We start from the raw sequence: 21,949 nt of genomic DNA on the forward strand, positions 1-21,949 counted from the left end.
AAAGGACGCCAATAATAAGAAGATACTTGCTTGTGAAAAGGAACACGAGCAATGGACATTAGACCGGTGGAAATTTGTCCTTTGGGCTGGAGTCCAAATTTGAGATTTTTGGTTCCAACCGCTGTGTCTTTGTGAGACGCGGTGTGGGTGAACGGATGATCTCCGCATGTGTATTTACCACCGTAAAGCATGGAGGATTTATTTAGAATTCAAGGCACACTTAACCAGCATGGCTACCACAGCATTCTGCAGCGATATGCCATCCCATCTGGTTTGTGCTTAGTGGGACTATAATTTGTTTTTCAACAGGACAATGACCCAACACACCTCCAGGCTGTGTAAGGGCTATTTTAGCAAGAAGGAGAGTGATGGAGTGCTGCATCAGATGACCTGGCCTCCACAATCCCCCGATCTCAACCAAATTGAGATGGTTTGGGATGAGTTGGACCGTAGAGTGAAGGAAAGGCAGCCAACAAGTGCTCAGCATATGTGGAAACTCCTTCAAGACTGTTGGAAAAGCATTCCAGGTGAAGCTTGTTGAGATAATGAAATTACTGAGGATGATAGCAGACTATATTGCCACTCCTATTTGCCATCTCTTCAATCTAAGCCTACAGGAAAGTGTGTGACCTCAGGCCTGTAGGGTAGAAAAAGTCATTCCGCTACCCAAGAATAGCAAAGCACCCTTTACTGACTCAAACAGCTGACCAATCAGCCTGCTACCAACCCTTAGTAAACTTTGGGGGAAAATGGTGTTTGATCAGATACAATGCTATTTCACAGTAAACAAATTATCAACTGACTTTCATCACGCTTACAGGGAAGGGCACTCAACATGTACGGCACTTGCACAAATGACTGATGATTGGCTCAATATTATACACGTCCACTACCACAGCAAGTGAAATCACTGCAACACTTAAAGAGCTGCAGTCAGTTTTAGAATGGGTAGCAAGTAATAAGCTACTCCTAAGTATTTCAAAAACTAAAAGCATTGTTTGGGACAAATCATTCACGAAACCCTAAAGCTCATCTAAATCTTGTAATGAATAATGTGGAAATTGAGCGAGGTGACTAAACTGCTTGGAGTAACCCTGGATTGTAAATTGTCATGGTCAAAACATTGATGCAACGGTAGCTAAGATGGGGAGAGGTCTGTCTGTAATAAAGTGCTGCTCTGGTTTCTTCACATTGCTATCAACAAAACAAGTCCTACAAGCCCTAGTTTTATGTCACCTGGACTACTGCCCAGTCGTATGGTCAAGCGGCACAAAGAAGGACATAGGCAAATAGATTACAGTTGGCCCAGAACAGAGCAGCACGGCTGGCCCTTAAATGTACACGGAGCGCTAACATCAATGACATGCATGTCAATCTCTCCTGGCTCAACGTAGAGGAGAGATTGACTGCATCACCACTACTAGGTATTGACATGCTAAAAGCACTGAGCTGTCTGTTCAAACAACTAGCACACAGCTCAGACACTCATGCATAACCCACAAGACATGCCACCAGGGGTCAATTCACAGTCCCCATGTCCAGAATGGACTCTGGAAAACGCAGAGTACTACACAGAACTCAAGCAGTAAATTCTGATTTTAAAAAGGGATAAAACTACACCTTATGGAATAATGCAGACTGTGAGGAGACACACACACACACAGGTATATGCATACGCACACACACATGCCAGCACACACACTCTACACACGTATGTATGGTGGTATTATAAATGTTGTATGGTGTAATAATGTTATGTTGTTTTATTTTCACCTTAATTTGTTTGGACTCCAGGATGAGTAATGGGAATCCTTAATAAATACAAATACTCATTGTCTTGGAACTATTGCTGTGGTATGAACTTTGTTCTGTGTGCTGTTTATAATTGGTTTGAAATATGTATACATGCCAGGCTTTATGTAACGACCACTAGATGGCACTAAACTCACACAATGATAATAATCCTTGATTAACAGTCTATGTGCAAACTATGGATTGGTGATGCCATGTTATTAAAATGTAATAAACTACACAAATATTTTAGTTTTCTTAACTTGAAAGTAATATTTTAAAGATTCATTATATTAAAGGGGCAATCAGCAGTTTCTACATCCATTGATTCTTAAAGAAAATAACTTCTAAATGCCTCATGAGCTTAATTTAACTGTCGTACCCCATCAGAGTCCAAAATATGAGCTTGATTTACTCCAATGTTTGTAAACAAAGTAAATGTAAACAAACACTGTTTAGCCTTTAAAATTTTGTTAAAACTATCATTTGTAGATCATGGATGGTTAGTCCTTGCATCCACAGCTCTGTCTATGAATGTGGGAGTGATTACATTTCTCCCGCCTCATCCCTCAGCTTTTTACTGAAACAGTGGCGGGGACAACACTTTGTTATTGTTTCAACTGCTGATTGGCCCTTTAACATTCTGTGATGTGATGAAATTATACAATACACCCACAATGTAATGAATCACATCAATTCTAGTGTAACTTAATCACAGCATCAAAATGGCTTGTTTTATTTTGCCATTTAAAATTGAGAAATATGTTTTGACATGGTGCAGAACTGTGACAACACCAATTATTCCTTCATAACGATACATACGTTTAATCTCCACAACTAGTTTTATATTACTATTATTACTACTTTTTATTACTTGTTAATATTTTGACTTTGATATTTGTCATTTAGATTTGTATACATGTACTGCACTGTTGAGGAGAGCTTGCAAGTAAGCATTTCACTGTACTGTTTACACCTGCTGTATCCTTTGCAGGTGACAAATAAACTTTGATTTGATCTACACACCTAGCTACTGTAGGCCCTTTCATCATTACATAATTATTTGACTATAATGATGTGTATGACTGTAACATATGATCATAACTCAATGTCAAGCTACATGCGCTGGCTGGCTGTGCTCATCTTGTTGAGAGCAAGGACTGGTCACTTGTTCATTTTCATCTTCCTTGTCCAGAGACATATTCTGAGTTGACATGAATGACAGGCACTTTGTTTAACATGTGCATGAAGGTATATGGGCTTCCATGTACTGTAGGTGTCTACGTGAATTGCTCTGATAAAGAGACCACATTCTAAATTCAACACAATATATTTCATATGGAGACACAGAAGGGAAACATTAATAGAACTTGCCAATGAAGAGGAAAATAGTTAATTGACTAATGTATTGGATATATTGATTAGACTATTTAAAATGATTTTTAGACTAGTTAAGACCAACATAAATGATATTCCTGAGCATAGGATACAGGGCTGGTTCCACCAGGCTACAGGATGCACTTTATGTGGCAGTGTGTAGAAGTTGAAAGTTCAACAAAAAGTCACAAAGTAAAATGAATAACATGTATTGACCTTGTCTGATAATACCCTCATACATTTTTATTTTATTATTGGCCCATCCTCTTCGGAGGACAAAAGTACCTTTTACACCATAGACATGTTTGTGTGACTTGCCTGTATAAGATAAGTTATACAGCAGTATCCTTGAGGCCAGTTTCATATCATTTTAAAATGTTTAGTCATTTAGCAGACGCTCTTATCCAGAGCGATTTACAGAAGCAATTAGGATTGCCTTGCTCAAGGGCATATCACCAGATTTTCGACCTAGGCAGCGGCCTTTCGGTTACTGGCCCAACGCTCTTAACCACTAGGTTACCGAACCATGACTAGCAGACAATGTTCCAGACACTGGGGACACCAATGGGTAATACTCGTTGCTCACTAAGTTGTAGCGTAGTCAGTCCAGAGATACAATCAGAGCTTGTTCGAAGTCTATTCGGTGTGACACCAAGGCCAACCTACACCATATATTTCAGCTGTCACAGGACTGGGCCATCTGTTGCGTTAGATACTCCCCATAAGCAGGGGTTTACAACATCTTATAATAATACACTAAGGACTTTCTTCTATGTGTTTTTTTCATTCCCTTCTCTCCTCTCCTATTCTGTTCCTTGAGTGTGAAAAGCATTCTTGGTAGCGAGCGGCGGGCGTGTATACTCTAACTTGCTGCTCTCCTCCTCTACCAGGGCTTCCCTTTCGTTGCGCATTGGAAGCTTGTCCAGTTTTGCCATTTGTGGACAACGATGACAAGACACAAAAGCATGTGTTGGCCATAAATAGCTCTGACCAGCAGAGGATTGCTCACTGCCTGCAGATCAAATTCTCTACAGGGAGAAGGCAGCAGGCCTGGCCCCCAGCCCAGTTGCAGTAGAAGACGCACCACTCGCTCTTTCCTAGAAACACTTGGCCCTGTTCAAATGAAGGGCCAGACCGGCCTGGCTGTTCATTGAAACTTAGATGGAGAGTACAAAAAGGTGCTTAGATTAATTTGGGAAGCTGCAGTTCTCTAAGTTAAGGTTGAAAGTGTATGAGTTAATCTATAAATGTTTAAAATACATAAGTTGACAGTTCTCCAATTCACAATGACATACAGTATGATCGGAGATCAGTCATTATTGATTTGCTGTACTATAACAGAAATAGCCTTACTAGCTTGGCTTCACTCAAAACAGTGTAGACAGATATAAAAAGCATCAGGGAAACCACCATATTTCCATTTGGAGTTTCAAAATACAATGTATAGAGCTGAAATTATTCCCTATTCTACACAACATAGAACACCATCTATTCTACACAATATATTTATACCAGAATGTTCCGTTAAGTTGTAGCTGCCCTTCTGAACAGAGCCCAGAAGATTATCACTTACTCACTGCACCCGCTTTAATGGAAAAAAACACTAACCAAGGCAACATAGCAAAACATAGCATATAGACCAGATCTTTCTATTTCCTGTTAGAGGAGATCATTAATGCATCTCTTTATGGCTTCCCAGCCCTCCTGATGAACAGATACACTCAGACAAACAACACTTCTTTCTATTATCTGCCACAAGATTTTATTGCAAAGTGGCAACCTCCTCGGCCGATCTCAAAAACAATGTTCCACTTAATGCTCCAAATGCACATATATTGCCATCTTTACTGATACGTTTGAATTATTTTGTTTAGCGTTAAAAAAAACTGCAACCACCACCCCTCCTTTTTACGGTGGTGTACTGTACATTCAAATGAAAGTAAGGCGGCAATTGAACAGTCAAATACTCATCTGTTCTTGCCCATATGCATAACAGGAATGAAAACTGAGGTAACATCTCTAGTTGACATAAATACAGATATTCTTTATAGTTATTCTAAACTTTTTTCTCAACTTGTAGTTTATAAACAAAAAAGTGCTTTGTATATGCATAGTCTTATTACGTGTTTTGCCATGTCGAATAACATATTGGATACGATAGAACAGTTCAAATAAATAAGTCAGTCATATGAAAAACCTCATTAGTCCAAAATACTTGCTTTTAGCTGTAACCTGGGCAGTGAATATGACTGTCAAGGCATTATAGAAAGCGTTCACATTTTCCTACGCTACTGAGCATCTAGTCATCACTGTTTAGGTGGCAAAGAATGCAAAAACAGTGCTAAACTTTTTGTTGTGGGAGTGTTATTAATCTCAGGTAGTGTGGTGCTGCTGTACATATTTGTTTGGCAAAACACCTGATGTGTGAACATTCCTTGAAGGAAAAAAATAAAAAATACCAGGATCTTTTTGAAGAAGTCAGCTGGCAAAATAACTTGTACGCTTTTGCATATGTTAATGAGATCTCCTTCATGTGAAAAAAAAATCAAAACTGAAAAAAAAAAAAGCCTAAAGCTATTCCTTTAGGATCAAATGATATAGACACAGCTGCTAAGGTGAAAGCGTCTGGAATCCAGATGGCACGTATTATTCTCAGTTTACAATGGTAACCCTTCGAGTGATACCACCACGTTGCCTCCCAACTTGTCTGCCAGAGTGGCGCGGTCCTGGATGTCGTCTAATCCGTTGACTTGCCATTCGTGTTTGATACCTGAAAAAAAGGGATGTATAGAGCTGATTTTCATCTATTTTATACTGTTGTGTTGAATACTAACAAGGCCCTTTCAATAATTGCAGTGGTGTCTGGGGGAATTTTGTTTGACACCACACATTTTCTAAACTTTCTATGGGGTTCAAATTGAATGGTGTTTTGAATAACTTCAATAGCTAAAGCCTAATGTCATGAAACTTTTATAGAACATAGGGAAAGAAAATAACTTATGTCAGTAAAAAAGACAAAATAGTTTTAACAAGATAGTTGTCGAGAAGTATGCAAATTCACCTGAACAAATGACTGAACAACAAGATCATACAATATCAGGTCAAACATACAGGAATAGCAGTTTGATATAACAATTGTCACTCACCTGTGAACTTCTTTTTAATTGCATCTTTAGAGCTAGCGTAGATCATCTTGCTTTTCAAGGGAGCACCCTCAGGTGCCCTGGAATAAGGAGGGAAACAGTTTAATAAGACTAATAACGTCCTTCTCCATTGTAATCCATACCAAACAAATGAAAGCAGCAGCTATTTTACCCAAAGTCGAAGACAGTGTTTCTCAAACTTTTTTATACCTGGGACCACCAAGCTATGGTCCTCCATAGCTTACAATACTCAAACGTACCAAAATATAAATACCAGGTCTTCTTTCTTGGATTCTTTTGTTTCGTATGTGGCATCGTATAAGCCGTATCTGCAGTCGTTGAGAGGTAGAAGCTTTACAAAGCAGGCGTATGGGTCGTCCACCGACTCCCCAATGTCACCAACCAGAATCCACTTGCCCTCCTCTACAACGATCTTCTTCTTGTCATCACTGAGGCAAAACAGCACAGCCTTTTTACGCTTTTTGACATCTTCGGTAGAGGATGACTTCCTCACTTTCATGTCATTGAAGACCTTGATGACTTCATCGTTGACAGTGACACCAGAGGCCTGCGGAAAGGGGGGGGAATGACATGGCAGCCTTCAATATGGTTGTACCCTGTTCAATAGCTAGTAAACACAGGGCACAATGCTGCTAAGACACTGCAGGTATTATCATGTCCTCTTTATTATGTGGACATTGAATCTAGACCCATAGCTAAAGAGCATTGGGATAGGAAATGCTTTACCTGAGGTCTCTATGAGAAGGTATTAGAAAAACAAACCTTTACACATATAGTATGTAGCTATAGCATTAGCTACCAATACGAGTCACGCAGACAGAATAACAAGTGACTGCAGCATTGATCATAGCCTTCCTTTCCTTTGCCACTCATTTACAATGAATCAACACTTCCACTCTGACACTACCTACCAGCACACCTGCTGAGTCATTTTGCATGCCACATAGGCTATGTCAGCTGCCCAAAGTGTTCCATCTCTATTGAAGATGACAATCCGACCAGAAAACCAATCCGTGGCAATAGGACATTCCAACACTGTGGTGTAACGTTACTGGCTAACAACCCTCTTATCACAAAAGTGCACGAGACTCGCTGACCACTACACTAGCAACTTTGTCAGTGAATGAGACCAGAAACTAGCTAGCACTGTGTCCAGTAACCTTTTGCATGTCTAGCAACATTTGCATGTGTCAAGGCCCACTGCAGTAAACTAGCTAGTATGGGAACAAAAGCGTGGAAATCCGCATGGGCGCATTATTAGCCTGACTCGAGTGCAATCAAACAGGACAGGAGACCTGCAAGACCATTTCAAGGAATCTAGTCCCAATCATTTTGTTTATCATCTATAACCAGCTAGGTACAGTAGCATATAGTGTAGAAAACGAGATTGCCAGCAGGAATGGTATTAACGTTAGCTAGCAAGCCAACTTGGCTTCATGATCTGAAAGTTTAGCTAACTGGCAGTAGAGCAATTACCGTTAGATAGAGGACTGCGCTATAATTAGGTTAAAATGGCCGCCTTAGGCTGCAGGCCCTGTAGCAATCCTAACCTGGAACAGATTTTAGAAATTAAATCACGGTATATTATTTAACATGAAACAAACATCGTAGCTACAGCTAACCACTATGGAATGTCCAACTCAACTGTAACCAGCAATCAAACATTGGTATGCAAGCAACGTTTCTCGAATACAGCCCAGTGCAACAAAGTTACAAAAAGTTACATCTGCACTGAACTAGAAACTACCAAACGTCTAGCTATAAAAGTAAAGCATCTTACCATGTTGTCCGATCGTCGGTCCTGTGCGATTTGCTATTATGTGGTTAAATCTTTTGGGGTAAATAGATATGGTAATGTTTGAACGACCGGGTCTGTTGGACAGAGCAAGCGAGAAGGTGGTGGTAAGGGGCGAGCGAGTATGAGCCACTGGACTTCAGGCGGGCGGGATCAGGAATGGGATAGGAGGAATTTGTCCTGTGACATACTGATGACAATGAAGCTAAGCAAGGACTTGCGGACTTCCACTCAACTCTGGCTAACCCAGGCAGGCAGCGTTACAAGTTATTTTTCTAACCCTACAAAAAATGTACACCTATCCTAAAAACATTAAGACACTTCACAATTATTTAGAAGACATTGGCAACAAAAAGGGAGAGATGACCAAGAAATATTAAACAAAGTCAATGTATTTTTATATATAGAAAAATGTACACCATAGCAAATACAAAGCAGAGTTGACAGTTAGGGGGACAACACTCAGTATTTAAACCCTATCCCAAACAGTTTCTAAAGACTGAACTCAAAACTACGCAAATAATTCTTCACAAAAACATGTTCTATAGAAATATTATAAATAGTTATTGCATTCAAAACTAAATAAATAACCAATGAATGATAGAAAATAAGGGAAATATGAAATAATAATAAATGATATTGGGTTCCAGTGTAGTGTTTCACTGAAAGAAGGGAACCTGAAACAGTTGATGTAAAATATTTTCAGTATTGTGAAATGCTAAAATTAAACTGTTCATATTAGGTCTCAATACTTTATTCACCCAAATCAACTAAAGTAGTCACATAAAAAAAAAAGTATGTGCACAAAAATAGTAGTCTAGAAATGCTGCCAAGATACAAAATATAAATGCACTGTTAAAACCTCGTTTCACACCACAATTTGTTTACCCTGAGTGAATAGAATAGAAAGGACTTGTTTTCAAATTTCAGTGCAAATACTTTCACAGCGATATAGTTGTTCCTGCCTTATTTTGAGGGTATGATATTTACAATTTCAAAACGGTTTGGGAATGTTCAGACTTCAAACTTTACAATGCATTGTCATATTCAATAGAAACCAAATGGAAGAAAACAGAGCGAAACGGAGGGACTACCTGAATTATGACCATGTTTTTCTTTCTACTTGCATTTTGTATTTATATTGATGTATGTATTTTCTGTAATTCAGGGCTTATCTGTAAAATAAACATTGGTCTCAGCATGACTCCCTGATAAAATAAAAGGTGAAAAAGTGTCCAATAACAAACTCTTGTTTTTGTCGCAAAACGCTTGCAACGGTGTGCACTAATGAATACGACCCAGTAGTTTCAGTCAGACAGCTTTACATCCGGGACCGCTTCTGTGGAGGAGTGGTCCAGTCTGCCAGCCCCAGATTAGAGACTTCCGAGTTGAAGAAGGCTTTGAGCCTTGCTCCTGCTTTAGCTTCATTCGTGTGCCGAGGGTTGTATTGTAAACAGTTGGCGAACATGAGCTCCACGTCCTCAATGTACTCCGCTGTGAGATAGGAGGGGGAAAAATATTATCTATCAGAAATCATTTAAAATCTGCTGGTGTGCAGAACCATGACAGCATAAAACAACTTGTTTTGCAGGTTGATAAAAAAAATGCAATCCAATATACAGTAAACAAGGAGATGGTTCAAGCTTTTGTGTTGGTTTAGGTAAAAGTAAAACATCAACTTACTGGCTGTTTTATATTCACAGTTGTTGACCTTTTCTCTGATAGTGCTCAGAGCTATGGGCCTTTTGATAATGTCGAAGTAGTCTGGAACCTGCAGAAGTGAGGACAGACAAATCAGAGGGGTATACTAGTGATGCAAGGGTCAGCTGTTTGTTCACCCACACCCACCCACAATTAATAAACCGTCCGCAACCGCTCGACTATGTGATCGAGTGAATCTGAGGCCCGCACCAGACCCGCAAATATCGAAAATGCGCTGTAGTTCCTTCCCTTTTTGCCTCAGTGGATCAACGTTAACTTTTTCTGCCCAAGTGCCCAAAAGCATTTGGAGATTGGCATGTATTTGCTGCCCGTACAGTTAGGCCCTAAAGCTTAGGCACCAACGCCAGATGAAAACAAAAGAAAAACCTCAATGTAGCCTATAGATAAACTGCACAATAGATATGAACTGCATTATTTTCTCTTTATTCAACCAGCCTGCCCTTCATCCACACAATATTTCATGACCGTAAACCCGCCCACCCCGCAGATATAACCGCGGGGACTGAGGTTTATGAGTCAACCCACGCATCACTAGGGTATACTACAAAGCAGGGGTTGGAACCAGTTCAGGGAACAGAAACAAAAAATACTTTTTAGAGGAACAGAATCAATACCAGGAACGAAAGTGATCTATACTATTCCGGAAAATAACTGTTATTTAAAAAGCATGGGAACCGGTTAATAACGTTCTTTTACATTCCGGGCATTTTTTTCCCAGTCGCACATAAAAACGCAACAAAGCGCCTAAGCAAAGCCCTCACTCTTATTCCAGTCTGCCTGCCAGTGGAAAATCTTTGCCACTGTGTGTGCGTGCGTAGGCTACCTGCCCCTCCCGAAGCATAGTCTACTAGCCTACTACTGACGTTACAAACGTGATTCAGAAATTAAGGAGAGATTTTTAATTAAAGAACAATGGATTCACTTTTTCAATGCTAGTTAAGGATACTAGTGTCATCACGTTTCACATAAGATTTATTAACTACAAAATGGTAAGACAGGTGTACTATGTAGAAATCACCCCGCCATTTCCCGGTTGCTAAAATTCTAATTCCAGTTTATGACAAAACAAGCAAGTATAGTGTAGAGAATCTAAACCGCTGTGAAATATATTTTCCATAACCAAAAATATTATATTTTCAACTGTTTGAACCTGGTGTAGAAAACCGGGTTGCCCAAAATGGTGATATATTGCAGCTCTGCACACACAAGCTTGTTAGCTAGCTAGTTTTGGTCCAACATTAAACCAACTCTGAAGACATTAAAAGTTCCTTAATAGAAGCCGGTCCTCCGTAGGTATAATTCTATGGGGCTAATTCAGATAATACATGTCATAACAATAAGATGCCCTGCGCTTCATAGCAAGCCTCCTCCCTCCACCCTCTCTCTCTCCCCACCTAAAAAATTTCAGTTGCATCACACGCCCTATACAAGCATGTAAACAACTATAGCTTTTGCCCACTGCATAACAAGCTGCTCTACTCGCAGTGATTGGTGAAGTAATTTAGTGTCAAGCTAAATGTGGTTTAAAAAGGAACTTCATAAACCATTACTTTATTGGTTTGAACCGGTTCAGAACTACAGTTGAAGTCAGAAGTTTACATAGACCTTAGCTAAATACATTTAAACTCTGTTTCACAATTCCTGACATTCAATCCTAGTAAAAATTCCCTGTCTTAGGTCAGTTAGGATCACCACTTTATTTTAAGTATGTGAAATGTCTGAATAATAGTAGAGAGAATGTTTTACTTCAGCTTTTATTTATTTCATCACATTCCCAGTGGGTCAGAAGTTTACATACACTCAATTAGTATTAGGTAGTATTGCCTTTAAATAGTTTAACTTGGGGTCAAACGTTTCGGGTAGCCTTCCACAAGCTTCCCACAATAAGTTGGGTGAATTTTGGCCCATTCCTCCTGACAGAGCTGGAGTAACTGAGTCAGGTTTGTAGGCCTCCTTGCTCGCACACACATTTTCAGTTCTATAGGATTGAGGTCAGGGCTTTGTGATGGCCTACAACTTTGGAAGTATGCTTGGGGTCATTGTCCATTTGGAAGACCCATTTGCGACCAAGCTTGAACTTCCTGACTGATGTCTTGAGATGTTGCTTCAATATATCCACATAATTTTCCTTCCTCATGATGCCATCTATTTTGTGAAGTGCACCAGTCCCTCCTGCAGCAAAGCACCCCCACAGCATGATGCTGCCACCCCCGTGCTTCACGGTTGGGATGGTGTTCTTCGGCTTGCAAGAATCCCCCTTTTTCCTCCAAACATAATGATGGTCATTATGGCCAAAACAGTTCTATTTTTGTTTCATCAGACCAGAGGACATTTCTATGTGCAGTTGCAAACCGTAGTCTGGCTTTTTTATGGCGGTTTTGGAGCAGTGGCTTCTTCCTTGCTGAGCGGCCTTTCAGGTTATGTCGATATAGGACTTGTTTTACTGTGGATATAGATACTTTTGTACCTGTTTCCTCCAGCATCTTCACAAGGTCCTTTGCTGTTGTTCTGGGATTGATATGCACTTTTCGCACCAAAGTACGTTCATCTCTAGAAGACAGAACGCGTCTCCTTCCTAAGCGGAATGACGGCTGCGTGGTCCCATGGTGTTTATACTTGCGTACTATTGTTTGTACAGATGAACGTGGTACCTTCAGGCGTTTGGAAATTGCTCCCAAGGATGAACCAGACTTGGAGGTCTACAATTTTTTTTTCTGAGGTCTTGGCTGATTTCTTTTGATTTTCCCATGATGTCAAGCAAAGAGGCATTGAGTTTGAAGGTAGGCCTTGAAATACATCCACAGGTACACCGCCAATTGACTCAAATGATGTCAATTAGCCTATCAGAAGCTTCTAAAGCCATGACATAATTTACTGGAATTTTCCAAGCTGTTTAAAGGCATAGTCAACGGAATTGTGATACAGTGAATTATAAGTGAAATAATCTGTCTGTAAACAATTGTTGGGAAAATTACTTGTGTCATGCACAAAGTAGATGTCCTAACCGACTTGCCAAAACTATAGTTTGTTAACATGAAATTTGTGGAGTGGTTGAAAAACGAGTTTTAATGACTCCAACCTAAGTGTATGTAAACTTTCGACTTCAACTGTATATTTTGCTGGTCGGAAAAGTGTAACAGAACGAAAAAAAATAATGCTCTGTTCAGAACGAAACGACTGGAAATTAAATTTGGTTCCAACACCTACTACAAAGTAAGATCAATGACTTAGCCAGCTAACTTACCAAAATATTGTGAAATAATTCAATGTTTTAGATAGATGAGCATGGTCTAATTGACCCAACAACCAGGACCTTCCTTGATTTGAGTTTTTTTTGTTTGTTGCGATTGTATCTATGGATTTATAACGACGCATAAATAGAAACATGCGTTAAAATGCCAGAAGACGCAACCGACGCATATGGGGATATCTTTGATTTATCTCTGACATTCAGAAGCTGAGCTACGACCTAAAGTCGAGGAATCTAAGAAATTGTACTTTGCCTGGGAAGTAATTTTATACAATGTGTGACTCTCGCCATTAATTGATCTATTCATTTTTAGTAAAAGAGAATATGTATAATTAAATTGAGGGTTCATATAAATTATAATACATTTGGTAGCGGAATAAAATTTGGGGAAATGGAATCTAGATTTATTTTCCTTATCCATTATCATTAAATAGCCTAACTATAAAATGTCATGATTCTTGTTAAACTACATAGAATTGTAGGAAATGAGCTTAAAACAAGAAATGACAAAATGTGAAAAAATGGGGTCCCTGGGAAAAAAGATTGGGAACCCCCGAGTTAGACGTCACTAGTGAGTAGGTGTCCCTAGTGAGGTAGCTAGTTATAGGAAAAAGTGTATTCATAGGAACGCTGCCTTTGTGTATGCTGTGTGTCTTTAAATGCATGCATGTTTGGGTTGCTCTGTGTGCCAAGCTGGAACAGATAGAAATCTACCTTTAAAATGAATGTATTACCTGTATCCTGGACACCAGTTTCATGAAGGGCCAGCTGTCTTCATGTCTGACTAGCTCTACGGTCAGCTGCTCGCAGGCAGACAGTTCATGGACTCCCAGGTTCCTCCCTGAGCTGCGGCGATTGGTCAAAGAACCTGAGACAGAGGGAGTCAGGACCAGCTTGGGCTTGGGGGAGACCTCTGCTGGAGAAACAGAGAAGATGCAGACGATTGTGAATATCAAAAGATGTGCACTGTGTGAGAAGGCCAAAAATTACTCAACTAGAAGAAAGTTGTGTAATTTAGACACCCCTTAAGTGCTACAGTGCCTTCAGAAAGTATTCACACCGCTTAACTTTTTCCACATTTTGTTGTGTTACAGCCTGAATCTTAAATGGATTAAATTGAGATTGTGTGTCACTGGCTTACACACAATATCCCATAATGTCAAAGTGGAATTATGTTTAGATATATTTACAAATTCATAAAAAATGAAAAGCTGAAATGTCTTGAGTCGGTAAGTATTCAACCCCTTTGTTATGGCAAGCATAAATAAGTTCTGGAGTGAAAATGTGCTTAACAAGTCACATTATAAGTTGCATGGACTCACTGTATGCAATAATAGTGTTGAATGACTACCTCATCTCTGTACCCCACACATACAATTATCTGTAAGGTCCCTCAGTCGAAACGTGAATTTCAAACAGATTCAACCAAAGGCCAGGGAGGTTTTCCAATGCCTCGCAAAGGACACCCATTGGTAGATTGGTAAAAAAAAAGCAGACATTGAATATCCCTTTGAGCATGGTGAAATTATTAACTACACTTTGGATGGTGCATTAATACACCCAGTCACTACAAAGATACAGGCGTCCTTCCTAACTCCATTGCCGGAGAGGAAGGAAACCGCTCAGGGATATCACCATGAGGCCAGTGGTGATGTTAAAACAGTTACAGAGTTTAATGGCTGTGATAGGAGAAAACTGAGGATGGATCAACAACATTGTAGTTACTCCACAATACTAACCTAATTGACAGAGTGAAAAGGAAGCCTACACAGAATACAAATATTCCAAAACATGCATCCTGTTTGCAATAAGGCACTAAAGGAAAACTGCAAAAAATGTGGCCAAAAAATTAACTTAATGTCAAAGTGAATACAAAGTGTTATGCTTGGAGCAAATCCAACACATCACTGAGTACCACTTCATATTTTGAAGCATAGTGGTGGATGCATTATGTTATGGGTATGTTTGTCATCAGCAAGGATTAGGGAGTTTTTTAGGATTAAAAGAAACGAAATAGAGCTAAGCGCAGAAAACCTGGTTCAGTCTGCTTTCCACCAGACACTGGAAGATTATTGTCCTTCTGAAAAATGAACTAACCTAAAATACAAGGCCAAATATACACTACAGTTGCTTACCAAGACGACGTTAAATGTTCGAGTGGCCTAGTTACAGTTGACTTAAATCTACTTGAAAATCTATGGCGCCATGAAAATGGCTGTCTAGCAATGATCAACAACCAACTTGACAGAGGTTGAATAATTTTAAAAGAATAATGTGCAAATATTGTACAATCTAGGTGTGCAAAGCGCTTAGACTTAACCAGAAAGACTCACAGCTGTAATCACTGCCAAAGGTGATTCTAACATGTATTGACTCAGGGGTGTGAATTAGGGCTGGGCGATATATTGAATTAATTGAAATGTATGTTTTTGCGCGGTATTCCAAACACACACACAGTAATAGAGAAGTTAACCTTTCTAACAATACCCTTTTTATGTCTCAATTGCTCAAATACCACACAGAGCAGACTACCAAAACAGGAGTATTAATGAACATTGATTCTGGAAAATGAATGCTCAGTTTGTGGCACGCCACATACCGCTAGCAGCATTTTAGCCAAAGACTGTTATACTAGCTGTGTTTTATAAAATGTGCAATAAGTATACAACAATTATATAAGGAATTGGCAACTCTTTCTCATTCTGAGAAATAAGGTAGGCCACTTGATTTCAACATCTGAACAAAGTGGACAGGCTTGCATGCTCTTCAAATAGTTGGAGACTGATAGAAGGGTGTGTTCATAACAATTACCTGTAAATAGCTAGAAAATAGATTCAAGTTGGCTAAACTTTAAATAAAGATTCCTATAAAGATTAGCTGGTTACTCACTAGAATGTGGGCTTGTTATTAAGACATTGTCTATGAGACCTGTGTTCATTTTCTATTATGCCTGCTACCAGAAGTGAATGTGCATTATGCATGGTTCTGGTCAAATTTGTAACAAAAGGGGAATTTTCATAGACAGACTTGAAAGCCAGATGAGTGATTATTGCAAAAAAGCAGGTAAAACTATTTTGATAAAATAATTAGTCGGTCTTATGATTGTGGAAGGCTTACATATTAATCCCAAGTATAATTTCACAAGCCCTGTATTCATTGCATTAATTCTGACTGTTTGAAATGCAGTGTATTTTACCTTTAATTGTACAACAAAGCTTATTTAGAGAAAAATAATAATTGTGAATCGGCCATTAATAAATACAAATGTTACTATGATTTTTTAGGCCATATCGCACAGCCCTATTGACAACACTTTCATTTTAAATACATTTGCAAACATTTCTAAAAACCATGTTCTCACTTAGTCATTTTGGGGTATTCTGTGTAGAGAGGGTAGAGAAAAAAAACACATTTAAATCCATGTTGAATTCAGGCTGTAAAACAACAGAATATGGAATAAGTCAAGGGTTATGAATACTTTGAAGGCACTGTACATGAGAAAATTAATTCAACGCTTCTGTACAGAAACATTTTGCAGAACTGGTCTTACCCGAGATGGGTCTTCTACGGGAGTCTGCCTGAGAGGGAGATGGAGTAGGCTGGCTGCTTGTCCTGCTGGAGGTACCGCTGGTGGCCAGTATCTCATGACTGAGCCGGGAGCTGACTCTGCTGCCTGGTCGTGGTGGGCGTCTGCCGTTGGAGACTGGGGTGGGCTTCTTCCCTGAGGACTTGGCGGAGGCTCCCTTCCCGGCCGATAGGGGCTGTTTGGGTGTAGTCTGCTGGCTCCGGGGAGTGGAATGACTTGAGCTGCTGGTGGTCCGGCTATTCGACCGACTGCCTTTGGTAGTAGGCACAGGAGGTTTCACAGCAGTCCGGCCCTTTTTAGTGACACTAGAGGAGAAGAGGGAGACGGAATTGAGGGAGGGAAACTTCAGATATTTGAATAAACACGTTGTTTTTATTTTAAAGGTAATTTACTATCAACACAATTACAAGTATAGTGACGCTCAAAACACACCTCTTCTCTTCTTCCTCAGTCTCTTCCTCCTCTGATTCCTCTTCCTCTGATTCTTCTTCCACTTCCTCCTCTGACTCCTCCTCTTCCTCTATTTCCTCAGAGTCGACAGAGGAGCGTTGGCGGGAGGTGAGGCGGTTGGCTCGCCGTTTGGGACGGCACTCAGGGCAGAACCAGTCCCCTTCTGGGACAGCCTGGACACAACATAGATAAAGCAAAGGAGAGGTTTAGATAGTTACATATGGGGACAATGTCGCAATATGATTTTGACGCTAGTTGACTGTACCTGCACCAAAACTCCAGTACTTTCTTTTACTTCATAGCTTGTTTTCCATCTTTTTAAATAGGGAGCCAATTTGTTTTCAGCACTTATTTCCATGACTGATCAAAACGTAACGCTGTGACTATAACTACTGTTCCCTTTCAGTCAGTCAACTTCGGTAAAAAATACTATGGGGAGCCACACTCGCGCGACTTAGGTCAAAGGATCTACAATCACGCCTGAAAAGGACAATGAAACCCACGCCTCGCTGGAAGTCCCACCTTCCAAAAGGTGAAAAGCGCGAGGCTTGGATTAATTCCTTTAATTTAAATACCGCTCTTCATAGAGCCCAGGAACTGGCAGTGCAGGTCCAAAACAGGTGTTGTACCTTGTTTCCCTCCTTCAGGGAACCGTAGTTAGAGAATGTAACATTATGATTATTTGTCAGTCAACTTCGGTACAACATACTATTGGGAAATATAATCACGCCCAAAGCCAACCCCAATGGATACTAAATTAAAACGGGCCATGCAGACCACCCAGACCTGACCCTGCCAGATGCGGGTATTGTGATTATGGTGAGCTGCCTAGTGACTTTCCCCTGTCCCAGCTGTAAGCACACTGTGCTATGCTGGAAGCAGTGACATCCAAGCGATAAAACCTCACAAGTGTGTGGTGATGCTCAACTCGATGCAGCACAAGTATCTCCTATAGTCAACCCTTTAAACAACGACCAAGGCGCTGCCAGACCCATGGTGGAGTGGGCGCATACACCGTTAGGTAACCCTTACCTCTTGCTGCTATATGCCAGAGATACATCCTCCACAATCCAGTGGGAGAGACGCTGCTTAGAGAACACCCTGCCGCGAACTGAGTACAGGAAGGGTGTACGGAATACGCAGAGGTTCCCAATACGTTTAGCCGAGGCCAAAGCCATGAGCAGGTAGGTTTTGTTGTAGAGGATCGTCAGATCCACCGACTCCAGAGGCTCAAAGGGGGCCGCACAATGCCTCCAAAACCAGCGCCAAGTCCCATGTGGGCGCAATAGGTTTAGAGAGACCAGTCTGAGACAACGCACACCTTTCAGGAACCGCACCACCAGGGAGTGAGTCCCGGTGGTGTTCCATCAATTTCCACATGACACGCTGAGACAGCGGCCATGTACACTTAAAGTGGAGAATGCTTGAAAAGCTCATGTAGGAACATAAGGATATCCCTCACAAAGCACTGAAAAGGAACAAGTCCTTTATCTTGGAACCAGAGTTCAAATGCTTGCCACTTATACGGATACAGTCCTCTCGTGGAGGGCGCCCTTGCAGATGGAAATGGTATCAATAACCTTCGGAGGTAAACCTCTAGCTATCAGACTGGCCATCTTAGGGGCCAGGCCTATAGGAACCAAATCTCTGGCCTCGCTTGCCAATCCTGCCAGTGCGCCTGGGACAACAGGTCCCTGCGCAACGGGAGTTTCTACGGGTCCCCGCCTAAAAGGCAAATTCTCTGTGCGACCAAGTCTGCCTCTGCTAACGGGGAGCCAAAAGAATCAATGTTAAGCCCCCCTTGGCGAACCCACTGCAATGTGGGCCGAATCAGAACCACTGGCAGAAGCGTTTTAAAGGAGGATCCGAGGCCATTGGTGCGCCAGTGTCCTCGCGATGCTTAAAGACCTACATCGGCCTTGCTGAAAATGTCCTATACCTGGGAGAGCCTCCAATCCTGAGAGAGGGTCCCACCTGTATAAAAGATCTGCACCAGAGTTGAGGCAACCGGGGACATGCATCACCCAACGCATGTGCACACTGCATCCAAGCAATAGAGTGAGCCAAGGTTAGGAGGGAGAGCGAGAGAGAGAGTCTCTGCCCATCAGTTGATGCACGCCACCACTGAGTCGGTTCTGACCAGCACAAGCCGGCCCAACAAAAACAGTAGTGCGCTTCGCACCAGTGTCCATACCCCTCGAATCGAGTTGCCTTTGTACAGCGCATCCCACCTTGCGTCTGTCGTGATCAACTTGCGGGTTACATCTCAGCCCATGGGAGCCCCCTGACAATAGCAAAGGGTCCCACCACTGGGCCATGGCCTGTAGGCCTGACAAGGACACCCGAAGAGATCGGCTTAGGCTGCGAGATGCATCCAAGTGAGTAGTTAGCATTTAGCGCTGGAAGGGCCGTATCAACAATAGCCCCACGGGAACGACTTCCATCACAGAAGCCATCATCCACAGTAGGCATAGCACTGCAAAAACGCACAACTTTTTCTAAGCAGAGCCAGAACACCCTCTGTGGGGATAGAAAATAATGATACATGAGTGAGTGTAACTGGAGACCCAGAAACGGAATGCACTGAGATGGCGTCAGACAGCTCTTTTTGTGGTTTGTTATGAACCCTAGAGACTAAATACAGACAGGTAGGTAGGTAGGTAGGTAGGTAGCACTGCTTGTCCCCTCGACTCCGCCGCCACCAGCCAATCGCTGTAATAGCCGGCGGCTCGTGAGCAATCTGAGTTTGTAGACTGAGGTGCTTGCTGAGAGCACGAAGTTCTAGAATGGGACGCAAAGTCCCATCCCTTTTTGTAACCAGGAATACCAGCAGTCCCAGATCTTCGACATAGGAACCACTCGGATTGCCTGCTTCTGGAGACAGGAGGATATTTCCTCCCTCAGAACGGGCACTGAGGCCTCGGGAACAGTCGACGTGATGACGCTGTAGAAGTGTTGGGGACGCGCAACAAATTGTAGCCTGTACCCTGACGTCACTGATCGCATGTTCCAGGGCGACACTGCGCATGTGCGCCATTGGTCAGAGCAGACAGCGAGACTGGTTCTTCTTCCATTTCCACCACTCTTGACAACCATGTCTGAACATGGAGAAGGAACACAACATTTAACACCCGTGAACACTGTGGAACTCGGTTGGAAAATGTTCTGCCAAGGTTTGCCTAAAGCCCGGCTCACTCTGGGTACATGGGCTCCAGGGATGAGTGACATACTCCCATTGGCCGTGCAACTTGGGGGTACAGTTGTCACAACGAGTCGGTTTAGGCGGTAAAATTCGTTACGGTAACCAGCTGGCGCCCAGCGCTGGACCGCACGCATTAAAAATAGACGTACCGGCAACAATGTGCCTTGTAACCTAGCTGGTAATGGGACAGACGGCTCTGAAAAACGGACCCCTTCTGTTGTAACAGACAGGGCGATTTGTAATTGAATCTAATTCCCAGGAATTAAAAGTGTTGAGCTGGAGACAGACAGCTCATTTGGGGGCTCATATGAACCACAGAGACTGCGTGTGGGATAAAAGAGTGGTTGTCCAACCCTGCTTGTTCCCTCGACTACAAACAACTAACCGCCTATAGAGCACATAAGCTGTATCACTAGACACCTCATAGGGACTAGTCAGCTAGGCAGGAATCAGCAATGAGAACCCTATGGGGATGGGGCACCCCCTTGTAGACAGTGACAACTAGTCACTCTCACACTGGGGAGATTTTATTACCCCTTCAACCCTGTGATCACCGTGGAACGTGGGGGCAGCATTAAATATGGACAAGCTTCCAACATACGTTGTGCTGCCATGAGACTGTATAGCCTGCATGAAGGCCGGCCCCTTCACGGGCACAGGGGGCTCTGGCAATGGCTGACATAGTACCCAGTTTGCCAAACGTGGGGGCACTTGTCACAGTAGTGTTTTTGCAGAGGGACACACTGGTCACTCCGACACGTGCCAAGGCCACTTGCTCCGGGGGTTACCCCAGGCAAGTGCTCAGGGGGCTGCTTCATCGGAGGAGCACGCAAACCCAGTTTCCTTCACCCCCTCCAACTCCAGAAACTGAAAATAGGAATGGGGTTGCCATAACGCCGGGGGAAAGCTAGTAAGTTTCACTCGCCGGAAGTTAAGTACGCTAGCCAACGTTAGCCAGGAGGCTTTTTAGCATAAACTAGGCTAGCTAGCCTCTGACCGCAGCACGGTCTGTTTAGAATAAGCAAGCGAGGGCCTCCAGAGTGGCGCAGTGGTCTAAGGCAGTGCTCGAGGCGTTACTCTAGACCCAGATTAATTCCTGGGCTGTGCCACAACCAGCCGTGGCCGGGAGTCCAATAGAACGGCGCACAATTGGTCCAGCATCGTCCAGGTTAGGGGAGGGTTTTGCCCATGGGGTTTTACTTGGCTCATCGCACCCTAGCGACTCCTTGTGACGGGCCAGGTGCCTGCAGGCTGACCCTGGTCGCCAGTTGAGCGGTGTTTCCTCTGACACATTGGTGCGACTGGCTTCCGGGTTAAGCTGGCGGGTGTTAAGGAGCACGGTTCTCCTGAGCCCGTTGGGGAGTTGCAGCGATGAGACAAGATCGTAATTGAAAATTGGGAGAATGAGGGTAAAAAAATGTATAGAACACGCAAGCGACTTAACGCTACATACACTAAACAAGAACGCTACCCCAGCAACACCGTGGTGAGGCAGGAATAGCTAGTAATTGCTAAAAATGCTAGCACGCTATGCAGCGCTCGTTTAGCTAGCCCGGTCTTGAAAGTCAACGTAGGACCGGCTCACCGAGATGGGACCGGACCCTTCTTCAAC

General features: G+C 42.2%; 2 protein-coding genes across 4 annotated transcripts in view; both read right to left on the reverse strand.

The window, feature by feature from the left end:
* Positions 1 to 4,910: 4,910 nt before the first annotated feature.
* Positions 4,911 to 8,261, reverse strand: LOC311145828 (cofilin-2-like). The gene is made up of 4 exons (XM_084182152.1): positions 8,113 to 8,261; positions 6,572 to 6,879; positions 6,315 to 6,391; positions 4,911 to 5,938 (listed from the first exon to the last, which is right to left on the reverse strand). The coding sequence occupies exons 1-4, from the start codon at positions 8,113 to 8,115 to the stop codon at positions 5,826 to 5,828; spliced, it is 501 nt and encodes a 166-aa protein (XP_084038278.1). The 5' UTR covers positions 8,116 to 8,261; the 3' UTR covers positions 4,911 to 5,825.
* A 240-nt stretch (positions 8,262 to 8,501) lies between these two features.
* LOC311145995 (bromodomain adjacent to zinc finger domain protein 1A-like) overlaps positions 8,502 to 21,949 on the reverse strand; it is a 109,292-nt gene continuing 95,844 nt past the window's right edge. For 2 of the 3 annotated variants that reach the window (XM_084182421.1, XM_084182422.1), the window contains exons 22-26: positions 17,118 to 17,308; positions 16,650 to 16,990; positions 13,834 to 14,015; positions 9,811 to 9,898; positions 8,502 to 9,621 (exon numbers count right to left, since the gene is read on the reverse strand). In XM_084182421.1, coding sequence (XP_084038547.1) covers positions 9,449 to 9,621; positions 9,811 to 9,898; positions 13,834 to 14,015; positions 16,650 to 16,990; positions 17,118 to 17,308 — 975 coding nt within the window. In that variant the 3' untranslated portion in view covers positions 8,502 to 9,448. The remainder of the gene's footprint in view (positions 9,622 to 9,810; positions 9,899 to 13,833; positions 14,016 to 16,649; positions 16,991 to 17,117; positions 17,309 to 21,949) is intronic. The other variant, XM_084182423.1, reaches the window with a different exon arrangement.

This window comes from Coregonus lavaretus (genome assembly GCF_964263955.1).
Source record: "Coregonus lavaretus genome assembly, chromosome: 18".
In the NCBI taxonomy this organism is placed as follows: domain Eukaryota; kingdom Metazoa; phylum Chordata; class Actinopteri; order Salmoniformes; family Salmonidae; genus Coregonus; species Coregonus lavaretus.